The 14,165-nt window shown below is 40.1% G+C and overlaps 1 protein-coding gene across 2 annotated transcripts in view; it reads left to right on the top strand.

The window, feature by feature from the left end:
* Window positions 1-14,165, top strand: part of VPS13C (vacuolar protein sorting 13 homolog C) — a 212,683-nt gene that overhangs the window by 134,312 nt on the left and 64,206 nt on the right. For both annotated transcript variants that reach the window (XM_069980827.1, XM_069980821.1), the window contains 7 exons: window positions 1,439-1,542; window positions 2,545-2,712; window positions 5,086-5,390; window positions 7,293-7,440; window positions 7,836-7,983; window positions 8,619-8,737; window positions 12,014-12,183. In XM_069980827.1, coding sequence (XP_069836928.1) covers window positions 1,439-1,542; window positions 2,545-2,712; window positions 5,086-5,390; window positions 7,293-7,440; window positions 7,836-7,983; window positions 8,619-8,737; window positions 12,014-12,183 — 1,162 coding nt within the window. The remainder of the gene's footprint in view (window positions 1-1,438; window positions 1,543-2,544; window positions 2,713-5,085; window positions 5,391-7,292; window positions 7,441-7,835; window positions 7,984-8,618; window positions 8,738-12,013; window positions 12,184-14,165) is intronic.

The following is a 14,165-nucleotide window of genomic DNA, read 5'->3' on the forward strand; positions in this document are numbered from 1 at the left end:
TCCCTGGATAGTTCAGTGGGTTTTGGGTTGGCTGAAGGATAGATATCAGAGGGTTGGTGTTATTGGAGTGTATACTGAGCAGACAATGGCTATAAGTGGTGTGCCACAAGGATCTGTTCTGGGCCTTTTTTCTTTTTAATATGTTTGCAAATGACAAAGGTTTGGTAGGTAAGGTTTGTCTTTTTGCTGACGTCACAAAATCGTGCAGTAGGGTTGATATTCCTGGAGGTGTCAGTAATATGGAAAATGATTTAGCTTTACTAGATATGTGGTCCAAACAATGGAAACTGCAGTTCAATGTTTCCAAATGTAACATAATGTATTTGGGAAGAAGGAATCCTCTATCAGAGTATTGTAGGGGATATTGGGGTAGTGATTTTTACAACCTTAAATGGCAGTAGGGAAAGCTAATCGTATGCTGGGCTGTATAGCTAGAGGTTTAACGAGAAAGAAGAGGGAGATTGTGATCCTGCTGTATAGATCTCTAGTGATACCACATCTGGAATACTGTGTCCGGATATTGATAAAACAGAACAGGTCCAAAGACTGGCTACAAAAATGGTGAAGGGTGTGAAGCATGAAACATATCAGAAAAAGATTTGAATCTGTATAGTCTGGAGAAAAGAAGGGAAGGGGAAAATGATTGAAACCTTTAAAATATGTTAAAGTACTAAATAAGGTTCAATAGGGAAGTGTTTTTACTTTAAAAAATAACTGAACTTAAGAACAAGGGGTCACGATTTGAGGTTAGTTGGGGGAAAGATCAGAAGCAACATGAGAGCATATTACTTTACTGAAAGAGAAGGAGACACTTGGAGCAAATCCACAATAATTGAATGTAAATCTGTGTGGGATAAACATATACAGTATCTCACCTAAAATAATAAGAGGGGAAATACTAAAAGGGCAATGCTAGAGGGACCCAGGGGTCTTTTTCTGCCTACGATCTTCTATGTTTCTATTTTCATATGTTTTGTTTGTTATCTTTATGTTTATCTGTTTTCTTTTGACACCTTGTGTTTTGAGAAATTGATGACTAGGGAGAGTAATGGTTAAACTCTTTAGGCAGGGACAGCTGAGAATTTGATTAGGACTGTGTCCCAAATACAAAGTCCCTTTCACTTTTTGTGTACCTTACCCTAATTTTTGATCAGTGTTTCACGTTAACTACAAGGGGAAAAAATTACATATAATTAAAATATGTCTGGATCCTATTGTTATCCTTCCCCTTGATTTAAAGTGTATTGGAAGTATAATAATTATATTGTGTTTCTGTATAGATTGAGTGTGTCCCACTCCTCGTGCTAGTCTGTTTGTTTTAATAAATGCACAGGTTTGTTACTGTCAGACAATTTTTAGTAGGAATTATTAAAATTTAGGTTTTAGAATCTGGTTATGTGATGCAGTAATAAAGTTGAGCCTCTTTGCTTTCTTCTAGGAATGGATGCCTCGTTTACTGTAAGGGCTCAAAAGAAAGAACTATTTGCTCGTCTCCGTGATATTGTTGTCATTAATGCAGATCCTAAAACCATTCATCAAAAGGTAAAGATTTAGATTTTTTTTCTAGAGACATACCGTAAACACTTTTAAAATCACTATAAGGGTAAATTCACACGGGCGGATCTGCTGCAAGTTTAATGACTGCGATAAATCTGCAGATTAAAACGCTGCGAGAATGTTTGTAATGTTAGTCAATGACAAACTCAACTCCCAGCGTGTTTGTAACATTTGGTTTGGTCATTGCGGATTAGATGCGATTTTTTGCAGGAAACTCGCAGCAGATCCGCCCGTGTGGATTTACCCTAAGGGCCAATTCACACTGACTAAAAGCTGTGGAATTACAAGTAGAGCCCGCACCGTGGATTCCGTTTGCCACAAAGTAAGTACTTACGGCAGAAGACCACCACTATCTCCTTTGAGCCTCGCTTCATGTGACCGGCCCTTTATAGTTGAAGGTGATGAAAACGGTTTAATAGCTTAGCAGTGCAGGATGGGTCAGATAACTTGAATGTCAAATCTGAAGCTTGATGAAATTAGTTCCACTTTTATGTTTTATGTCCTTTTTTTATTTTACTTTCACAATCAGGAATATTTTAAGATTTTTGCTTAAAGGGAACCTGTCACCCCCCGTGCCAGACTCCCAACCCCCCGCTACAGCCCCCTATACTCACCTGATCCCGCCGGGTCCCGCTTCTGGATCCGGTCGGGTCACAGAGATCTCAGCCGCTGCAGCCCGGCACGCGCGCTGAGAGATGAGTCCAACGCTCATAGAGAATGACTGAGCGCTGGACTCTCAGTCATTCTCTATGAGAGCTGGACTCATCTCTCAGCGCGTGCGCCGGGCTGCAGCGGCTGATATCTCCGTGACCCGACCGGATCCAGAAGCGGGACCCGGCGGGATCAGGTGAGTATAGGGGGCTGTAGCGGGGGGGTCGGGAGCCTGTCACCCCGGCACAGGGGGTGACAGGTTCCCTTTAAGAGGATAATTTTTTGTGTGTAAGCTTATTGTGTGTTGAATTCCTTCATCCTTTTATATCCATACAGGCAGTCTACATCCTTGGAGAAGAAGTCTTCAGCTTGCAAATGACATTGTACCCTGATGCAACAGAAGGTGCTGCATACACAAATATGTCTGCTGTAGACAGCAGAATTTTGCTCAGGGTGGGCTGTATTCACATTGTGTATTTACATAAATTTCTCATGTCTCTCTTGGTGAGTAAAGTCTTGCTATTGCTTCCATTGCTTTCATTCACTCTGTATATTGATGTTGATGCAATGATTATATTTATTTAAATTTATCCAGCAAAATCTGCTATTATCTGCTTTGTTGTTTGATAAAAAGGCTCTATTACACCTCTCAATATTTTAACTCTCTCTTCCCCTCATTCCCACTCGCTGCACTTCTACTATTATACACACAGGCAGCAAGCAGGGAGCAGCTCCTTAGATTGTTTGGGAGTCCCATTGAAGTAGGGGTCAGTCTAAACAATTATTGGCCTAAACGGTCGATTATCGGTCAAGTAAGAAAGATAATCATTTAGTGTAATAGGGCCATAAGTGTACATTTAGATATAGGAGTTGTTTTAGATTTACTGTTGTATCATTTATTGAGAATAAAATTGTTTAATGATTAGTGAGTAGTGAAGACAAAGAATGTAACGTGGAAAACTGTATTTCACTTCAACATATTATGATTCTAGTGGCACATTTTATTGTTCCAGCACCATCCAGTGTAGTGCCAGAGCCCCTTAAGCCCCTATTACACAGGGCCACTGTGAGTCCCCGCTATTACACGTGACGGCAGCGAGCGGGTAAGTACAGGGGAGCTGCGGGGGGGCTGCCCGGGTGATCGCTAGATCGTCCGGGAAGCCCATAGAGGATAGCGGTGGTCTGCTGCCTCCTCTCCTATTCCACAGAGAGGCGGCATCAGATCGCTGCTATCATTGTCGTTTGTCTTCCAACATGTTGAAAGATAAACGACAGCAACGATCAGCCGACATCGTTCATGTCGGCTGATCATTGCCTTCTATTACACGGGATGATTATCGGCCAATAATCGTTCCGTGTAATAGGGCCTTTAGTTGCAGTATCTGTCACAGTGATGTGCATAATGATTGTGTAGATATGCCTGGTGTTGTGATTCAACCCATTCAGCTTGATTGGCTGTCAGTGTAATATACTGCAGAAAACACTCTTAAGATGCCAATCTATTCCATTTTACGATATAGTACTCCAGATTAAATAAATTACCTAGTAGCTTTCTGGATATGTAGAAAATGCCCACTTAGCTTCCACGTCTCTTGTTCCTCTCTGACTGGCAGGGTCAGAGGAGAGACTGTAAGAGGTGCCTTGTCTTTAGCAATGTCCATTTAGAAATAACACAGGCACTGCTCCCTCAGAAGAACGATATAGAGTACAGCCGTATCTTGGTTCTCAAACTGCTCGGAATTTAAACAGTATTTTCAAGAAAAGATAGCTTTGGTTTTTAAACTCTTGCTCGGTTCTCAAACACTTTTCGGGTACCGAGTCTTGAAGTACAGTAATTCCGCGGTATTCGAATGAAACGTTGCTTGGTATCGGAACGTTTTGTGCAAGTGTGGGTCGTGGGTTGTACCTGGTGAGTTTAGCATTGGTGAGGCTTCACATACAGTACAGTACTGTATAAGACTGCTGGAGTACATATACAGTACAGTAGTATTACAGTCAGTGCACCACCATCTCCCATCCTTTACAGTGCTGGGGTGCACATACAGTACAGTAGTAGTACAGGCAGTGAACTACCATCTCCCATCCTGTACTGTATAAGACTGCTGGAGTGCATGTACAGTACAGTAGTAGTACAGTCAGTGCACCACCATCCCCCATACATTACAGTACTGGGATGGGGGGGGCACTATGTACAGTAAAGGACGAGTGAGGAGTTAATGACTGCTTTACTAGAATTGCTGGTTTTGTTGATCTTATGTTCTTGTTATGAATGTACTGTACAGTCTACAGTCAATGTAATAGTAGTAATAGTAATTAATTATAATAATAATAATGTAATAATAGTTCAATTAATTTCGAGATCCGAGGTACCACTGTACTCCACTTGCATAAACATAGATCCCACACAGTTTTGTTCAGTGATCCATAAAGTCAGCAATCAAAAGTTTTTGTGTGGCTTGAGGATGCAGACTGGGGTGGCATATTTTTCGCGCTGTACACATGCTTCCTCTTGGCCCTTACGCCTTGTCTTTAGCACCTCTGCTTTACACAGAGACAATTACATTTTTCTTGCAATCAATGGGGGTCTGAAAACTCTGATCCCAACTGATTGACATTTTTGACACTTTAAATAACAGTTACACTTTAAATACGAAAATTATTTCTTAAAAGGAACCAGTCACCAGGATGGATGTTATAAAACATATAGCAGTGTGCATTGGGCGTTTTTATAAGGTCTCCTACCATAAGTTTTCTCCAGGAAGACCTAGGTCTAGTTTATGTCAAATTTTTTAAACCTTTTGGACTCTGTGTGATTGTAGCCAACATAAATTAAGGTAAAATTCTGCTCTACTAATTATTATTTTCATTTGCTTTCAGAATTTTATGAATGCATTTCAAACAGCCAAAGAGGCAGTAAGCTCGGCTACTGCTCAGGCTGCAGAAAAAGCAGCATCTAGCATGAAAGACTTTGCACAGAAATCCTTCCGGTTGTCCATGGACATAAATCTCAAAGCTCCTGTTATCTACATACCTCAGTCTTCTAGCTCTACCAATGTTATTGTTGCCGATTTAGGCTTGATAACAGTCCAGAACAGTTTTTCTTTAGTTCCTGAAGTCAATTCTCCTTTTCCTCCAGTCATTGATAAAATGGACATTAAACTGAAAGAACTGAAGTTATCAAGGTCTGATTGTCCTATTATTTCTGTTACGTTTAGTGTTGTTCATTGTCTTTGAAACTGCAAGACTATTTAATTTTGTCAAACAAACAAACACATAGAGCTTTTACTATAGATTTCTATAGCTTTAAATTTAGCATTGTGTTTAACCACCTAATACTCTGTGCCTTACATATACAGTGCAGCAGGGTTAAAGGGAATCTGTCACCTAAATTTTCATTTACTGATTAGAGTCAGATACAAAAATTGTTCTTTTATTCTGTGTTTCTATTTTCTGGCTGTAAATTTTTTTATTTCACTTTTTGTACGTTGTTATGCAGGCTGCCATATTGCCTTGGCTGCTTTTAACAGCATTTAGTGAAATTCTTTACAGCAAGACTCATGGACGTAGATGACAATATACAAAGTCTGCCCCCTTGGTATTAATATGAAACATTGCTGAGTGTGCTCTGTGGCCTTTGAAGAGTTCATTCCACAGTGAACTGCTATTGTCTCTTCTGTCTACTGGTGTCACATGTCACTGCAATGCTGTACAGATCACTTTACAGCAACCTCTTCTTATCACCACAGACACAACAGGCAGTCTCATCTTAGTTTAAGATTATTTTATAATATACATAGAAATTTCCACCAATTTTTTTTTAATATGTTTAACATAAAAACATTATTTAAACAGTAAGTCATTTTCTGATGACACATCCCCTTTATAGCGACTCTGTACCCACAATTTGACCCCCCCAAACCACTTGTACCTTTGAATAGCTGCTTTTAATCCAAGATCTGTCCTGTGATCTGTTCAGCAGGTGATGCAGTTATTGTCCTAAAAAAATAGTTTTAGGGTGCCTTCACACCTACCGTATCGCAGTAGAAAATCCGCTGCAGATCCGCAGCAGATTTAACTAAATGAATGAACACAGCATTACATACGCACTGTCAAATCCGCTGCAGATCCGCAGCAGATTTGTAAGTGCGGATTTGATGCTGTGTTCATTCATTTAGTTAAATCTGCTGCGGATCCGCAGCAGATTTTCTGCTGCGATACGGTAGGTGTGAAGGCACCCTTAAACTTGAAGCCCGTGCCAAACTGGAGTATCTGTGCCCTAACTTTGCATCACCCCTCCGTCCCTCCTCCAGACCCTCCTCATCATTAGGAATGCCACTGAAACATTTTCTCCATGCTGAACATTGCACAGGTTTTTAACAATCCAGCCCATGTGTCAGGCTGCCACGGGTGGGGAATAGGAGGCAATCTGCCTGGAGCATTCCTAAAGATGAAGAGGGTGTGGAGGAGGGACGGAGGGGTGGTTCAAAGTTAGGGCACAGATACTCCCGTTTGGCACGGGGCTTCAAGTTTAAAAGTATTTTTTTAGGACAATAACTGCATCACCTGCCGAACGGACCCCAGGACAGATCTTGGATTAAAAGCAGCTATCTGAAGGTACAAGGGGTTTGGGGGGGTCAGATTGTGGGTACAGAGTCGCTTTAAGAAGTTGTGGAGAGGTCTTGTCTCCATACCTAGCATTTGCTGGCTGCTGTAGCTGGCACAGAGATATGGGCTGTAATAAGTAGTAAAACCTAACCAAAAAAAAAAAAATGAAACAAATTGACTATCTTTGTAATTGAACCAACCTGAAGAATAATATAACATGCCTGTTTTGTTGCGTGGTCAATTTATGCAAAATTTTCTAAAATGCAAAATTTTGCCAAATTCACCCCACGTGTTTTTTTTCTGTATTGCATTCTATTTTATGGCAATATGAAGAGTATTATTACGAAGTTCAATAAGTCCCACAAAACCCATGCCACTTAAATTTTACTAGTTTTGTATTTGTCTTTATAAATATACAAATATTTCAGTGATTTTGTGAGAGGACTACAAATTGTGAATTTCTAAATCTTTTATTGTAGGACAGTGATTCAAAACGGATCTCCTCAACCAGAGCTCGAGCTATTGCAGCCTGTTAATCTGATTGTGTCTGTACAGAGAAATTTGTCGTCATCTTGGTATTCCCAGATACCGGCCATTCAGATTGATGGAGACTTGAGGCCTATGCAGGTATAAGTACTGGTCCTCACTTAATTCCAATAGACAGAAATGTTATTATATTTAGTATAAACCCAAATTCCTATACAAGGATAACAAGTATACTAATCAGGTTTAGGTTACCAATACAATATTTCATATAGAATGTTTGTAGAAAAATGGTGATACTTTGCAGATTCTCACCTTTATAAAGAATTTAAAGGCAATTTTGAGTTTTGGGGTAACTGGGAAGGGGAGAGCATGCATGGCTTTATATGTATGCCCGCCAAACATGTATGGAGTTTTGAAGATATCTCCTTTTTTTAAAATGCACATTTTCTATTGATTTGTCACTGGTTAGTTGATTGCGATAATATATTGCATATGTACATTATTTATTGTAATGCATCAGTAGTCAATTCTTCTAGGTTGCCTTGAGTCAAGATGACCTCACCATCTTAATGAGTGTCCTCTTTGAGAACCTTGCTGAAACCCCATCACTTCCAAGTGCACCTCCAACATCTGAAGCTGTTAGGAAAGTTGTGAAAGAAACACATGTGTCTATTCAACAAATGGGTAAAGTCACCAAAATAATAAGTAATACAACAAAAGCTGCACTTTGTTTTGATGACATTTTCAACTGTGGTCTGCCACAAAGTGATTACAATAAGCAGGGGGGCATTTTTTTAAAGTCTTCTTTCAGGAAGGTCCTGCTGTCATGTTCAAGTAGAGCAGGTTGGGAATACCCCTTTAAAAAAATTGTGGACAACAACACCGTATGGCCCTCCTAGTATATACATAATGCTTTTTCTGTACAAGGGATTGCCCTCTTTCTGTATAGAACTTCTAAAGCTAATGTCTCAGCGCTGAAGTAACAGATTAAACTAAAAGATACATCTCCTGATTCTGGGTATGAAGCAATATTGTACACTGCCATTGTTTTACTGACAGGTTTAAAACCAGGCAGATCCCATAATCCTTCACTTCAAATTCCAGTTTACTGAAAACCAGACTTATTTTTTTTAGGGACTCAAAAGATGATTTTGTAATGGACAATCATTGTGATCACAAAACCACAAAACTTTTTAAATATCCATACACAGTCACAGTGTTACAAAAAGTTGTTTAATGAACTGATGATTATATTTCAATGTTTCTTTCAGTTATTTATGCTCACTGCACAATAAATTGCTTTGTAATTTTTTTTGCAGAGAAAACAGGCTCTGACTCTACCGAAGCTTCCAGCGATGAGACAATAGCTGCAGCTTTGAAGTTTGGCTTTAATTTTGAATCCCTCTCCATTGTACTTTATAATAATGATATCAGTAAGGTGGGTGCATCTTTTGAACTGCAGAACACTGAAGTCTTATATGCTAAGACATCCTGTCTTACCATCTTAAAAAAACCACACCCAAGTTTTTTAGACAACTGAAAATAGGAAAAGAATACCTTATACCAATTAAAACTTCCCTAAAGGTTCAAGGTAGAGGAGGAGTTGATGGTACAGGTCACAGAGCAAAGGGACAGAATACAGCGGCATCTGTGCAGAAGTGCTTGTCTCCATTTATATTTACCGGGGTAGACAGTATATCAGAAGCTTCCGAAAGCTGGTTGGTACAACTGTACAGCAGTAGCCACTGACAAGGGTCTTCTAGGAATATATGTCCCCAGGCATTAGAGTATGTAGGGAAATGATAAATCAATGATTTGAATGTCCATTAGCATGTGGTTCTGTCTACAGTAATAAATAATATATGGATAGTCATATCAGTGCTGTATTGTTTCCCTATATGCTCTGATCCCAGGGGACATATATTCATATAAGAAAGATTTACAATGCAGAGAGAATAGAGCTACTAAAGGACTGACTGTCTATTTATGCCAAGTCCCCAATCGCATCGCTACCTGGTGACTCAATTGAGTATTAAAGGGGCATTTACACAATCTCCACAATCTGTCAGTAGCATGGACAGTGTCCCACGGAGTGGACCTTGGAGCTCCCTGCATCATTATTAATTATGATGTCTAGAGCTCCGATGCTATTTGAATGGTCATGCTAGCAGCTGTGAGGCTGCGTCAGTACACAACATTTAAACAATCTCCAAGCTCCCAACATCATAATAATTTTGATGCGGGGAGCTCTGAGATCCAGTCTGCAGGACACTTTCTGAGCTACAAACAGATTGTGGAGATCATGTGAATGCCCCCTAACTCTTAAAGGGAAAGTATATTACCTTTTTTTTTTGAACACTCATATATGTTTCAGTTTTTAGATTGTACATGATTATAGGGTGGTCATCTTGCCTAGACTGCTTATAACAGCATTCAAAGACTTTAAAGCAGCAGTCATGTGGACTTACTAAGAGCCTATTAACACACATTACAAAGTTATATAACTTTATAATGTGTGTTATTAAGCAGAAAAAGAAAAACGCTGCACTACCCCTTTAAAGGGGTATTCCAGGTTATTTTGATATTAATTCTACTGATTTCTCTTGTAATATAATTAATATATCTCATTGGTTTCTATAATAAATTTTGTCTCTTTCTCTCTATTTTTATGTAAGTCACGTGTTTCTGTGACGTCACCGAACCCGAAGTGTGGGGACTTCCCCGACTCGGCCGGCCTCTTGGTGTTTATGTAGTTAGAAAGCTAGCAGAGCTTTACAAACGGCCTCCCTGCACACGGGAGGTCACATGACACCCTGTTCCCGGGCGGCCTGTCAGTGTGAAGGAGGTCGCATCCACCTCCTGTATAATCACTAAAACCCTCCACCCCCTGCCAGTATAATCATCCCGATGTCTCCCCCGGCCCCCTCCATCCTGTGTATACAGTCCTTTTCAAAGATCTCTCACCCCATCCCCCGGTCTCGGCACCTCTTGCACTCAGCTGACAGGCTCTCTCTCTCTCTCTCTCTCGCTGTGTGTGAAGCAGGAGAGATTTCTTTCCTGCTCCGTACACAGTGCCTGTCAGCTGAGTTTTATCGGGGCAATTGACAGGCACTGTGTACGGAGCAGGAAAGAAATCTCTCCTGCTTCACACACAGCGAGAGAGAGAGAGCCTGTCAGCTGAGTGCAAGAGGTGCCGAGACCGGGGGATGGGGTGAGAGATCTTTGAAAAGGACTGTATACACAGGATGGAGGGGGCCGGGGGAGACATCGGTATGATTATACTGGCAGGGGGTGGAGGGTTTTAGTGATTATACAGGAGGTGGATGCGACCTCCTTCACACTGACAGGCCGCCCGGGAACAGGGTGTCATGTGACCTCCCGTGCGCAGGGAGGCCGTTTGTAAAGCTCTGCTAGCTTTCTAACTACATAAACACCAAGAGGCCGGCCGAGTCGGGGAAGTCCCCACACTTCCGGTTCGGTGACGTCACAGAAACACGTGACTTACATAAAAATAGAGAGAAAGAGACAAAATTTATTATAGAAACCAATGAGATATATTAATTATATTACAAGAGAAATCAGTAGAATTAATATCAAAATAACCTGGAATACCCCTTTAAGTTATCAGTAGATTATACAATCATAAACCCACAAATAAAAAGTAGTCCTCTCCATTATATTCTTCAGCTAGGTACTCCTCTCTATGCATCAGCATGCCCAGTTTGTAGGCTTACAGCGGGGAAATGTAGTAGAAAGATACAAATTACAGGTTTGGAATTAGCATACTTTATCCTACTTACTGAAGACTTAAGTTTAGGGTTTTGAGGAGGATGGGTTCGAGGTGACAGAATCCCTTTAAGTTATCGACATTATGGAGGAGAATTCTCCATACCTTGGAGAAGGTAATTTTTTAGGATTTCCTTTTAGTATTTAATAGCTGATATAATTATGATCAGTATATTAAGAATTGCCACTTGCATTGTTTGTATGGGATATGTTCAAATTATGACCTATTGGAGGGACTGAAAACTGAAAGTCAATAAACATTATTATACACATGTTTTACAATCTATGTAGAGGTTGCAGTGCAGGGAGTAGGAAGGCTTTTCATGGCATTTAACATTGATGACATATGCACAGGATAGGTAGTTCCGTTTAGCACATTCACAACAATCAACTGGAAGCAGTTTCCTCCATTTTTTGTCCATTGATGACGCCAGGTTACTACAGCACAGTTCCCTCCCTGATCGATCAGATCTAAAGGCCTATGCTGTAGATAGCATGTTTTAAGTTTACATTATTTTATTTTTTTTTAATTATCATGCTGTAAAACAAAACTATACTTACTTGTATCCAGGTCCAGTCTCCTGAAGACAGCTTTTTAATCTTGTGCTGGTTGCGACCAGTAAAGAGTGTCATGGCTCATTTCGTCCATCAATCAAATGACTGCCTTTTCTGTGAGCTGTCAGATGACCGTGACTTCCTGTGTTTGGACTATTTTTCTTCAACCAGTACAAGACTAAAAAGCTGCCTTCAGGAGACTGGACCTGGATTTCACATAAGTATACCTTTGTTTTAAAGCATAAATATGATGTAATTTGTAAACTTGCTTTTTATCACATCTACTGTTGATTTAGATATTTAAAGTAACAACGACAGTGACATTTTAATCTTCTTGTTTTCAAGATGATGTTTTATTATTGCTTTTTAATAGGTGGCATCAAATTGGCTTCATAATGAAAACCTACGCCTGGGAGAATTGAGGCTAGATCATCTGTCATCTTCAGGAGTGATGAGTGCAGACAGTTCAATGGACTTTTCTATTCAACTCAAAACGTGCACGCTCGATGATCTAAGAGAGGGTTTAACCAGGGCAACATCCAGGTCTGTCAGCTCCTAATAATTCTCACTACTTTCATTGTTTTTTCTTCTTGCTTGCTTCTGTTCCCCTTCTGTTAGAAATGTAAGCTTGCTGCTTCTTTTTGTCAAGAAGAATGTCTGCAAGAATGTCTGTTTGTGTGACCAAGATATATTTCTATTATAAAGTTTAATGGGGCCATACTCATTTGACTAAAGTTGGTTAGGCTAGCTGACTGTCTATATTATATATATTTGATACCTGGGGGGGAGAGAGAAAGGATCGGCAAGTTTAAATTTCGTCTACCCAAACCTTTTGTTCTCTGACAGAAAGGTAGCCGTCAGAGCTGTTTTGCTGTGGCTTACCTTCTCTATCCTCGTTCATAACACATGAATTTTGATTCAGCAATAGACATAAGCAAAACACAATCATGCCTATGGGTGTATCCGGTGGCTGCATCCAACTTCTTCAGCCACTAGTATTCAAATACCAAGATACTGAACTGGAGCATGCTAGAGTGGAACTCATCTCTGCTGAGCAGTATGATCTTGTCTAAAATGCCACTGTTCTCCTGCTCTTGTAGATAAGGCAGAAGTATCTTCAGCAGTGTTCTATGCATACAGAGTGGAACATTAATGTCTATGGGAAGATAGGGAGGTTTACCCGTTTGTTGAATAATCTCCCTGTGAAATAGAAGGCAACGATAAGCTGACATGAACGATGTCAGCTGATCGTTGCTGTCGTTTGTCTTTTAACATTATATCCTAAAACCAAAAAGATGCTGGACAATATTCTCAAGTCATTAAATCAAATTGATACTTTATTGTTACATATAGAGAAAATCTTTTAAACCATGTTAAAAACAGGGAGGTACAAAAATGATAAAAGTACATACATCAGATGGCTTACAAGGCAGATAGAATAGTGTATTAAAAAAAAATAGATGATATGTCACTCAATCCCAGGAGGTATGGTGGTAAACAGATACTGGTAAACAAGATACTCCAAGGTGCTTCAATAAATATTCCCAATATATATGTATATACTGCTAGTGCAAATATAAATCCAAGAAATATATACAAAAAATGCAAAAGTGTACAACTAATAGAAAATTCAGTGTAAAAAGAAATACAGAAAGGAGTATACTTAGACCTCCGGGTAGGAAATTATTCTGCCTGGTAAGATCACTCACTCAACGCTGCGTTTCACAATACAGGCTTTATCAAGGGTACCCTTGCATACACTATTCTATCTGCCTTGTAAGCCATCTGATGTATGTATGGTATCATTTTTGTACCTCCCTGTTTTTAACATGGTTTTAAAAGATTTTCTCTGTATGTAACAATAAAGTATTGATTTGATTTAGTGACTTGAGAATATTGTCCAGCATCTTTTTGGTTGTAGGATATAATATATGGTGTTTGATGTGTATGGAAATTGGTGATTATTAGTCCTATTTAGGTTACTTAATCCCTTGTCTTTTAACATGTTGAAAGACAAATGACTGTGATAGCAGCGATCTGCTGCTGTCGCTCCGTGGAATAGAAGCGGTGGCAGCAGACCTCTGCTATTTTCTATGGACTGCCCAGACGATCTAGCGATCACCCGGGCAGCTCCCTTCCCCGCAACTCCCCGCGGCCTCCCCTGCACTTACCCGCTTGCTGCCGCCACGAGTAGAAGTTCCGGCAGCAAACTGGGTACGCTGACAGCGCTCGTTTGCTCCTCCAGTCGCCCTGTGTAATAGGGGCTTTAGGCTGCATTAACCCATTTTGTAAGTCTGTGCTTAGACTGTGTGCTATGGACCGGACCTTGAAACTCCCAATATCATCATTCATTATGATTCTATGAGCTCTGAAACTGTTAAATCTCTGTGCTGTTGTACTGACATTGCTGCGTCCGTACAGTAGTGCGAAAATGTAACTCTGTTGAAGCAGTGGCACTGTCCAAAGTCACTATGGCCACTGATCCCAGCAAAGACTGGCTTAGCATTCTAACTCTTTTACCAGAT

Source organism: Dendropsophus ebraccatus, chromosome 1, assembly GCF_027789765.1.
Source record: "Dendropsophus ebraccatus isolate aDenEbr1 chromosome 1, aDenEbr1.pat, whole genome shotgun sequence".
Taxonomy (NCBI): domain Eukaryota; kingdom Metazoa; phylum Chordata; class Amphibia; order Anura; family Hylidae; genus Dendropsophus; species Dendropsophus ebraccatus.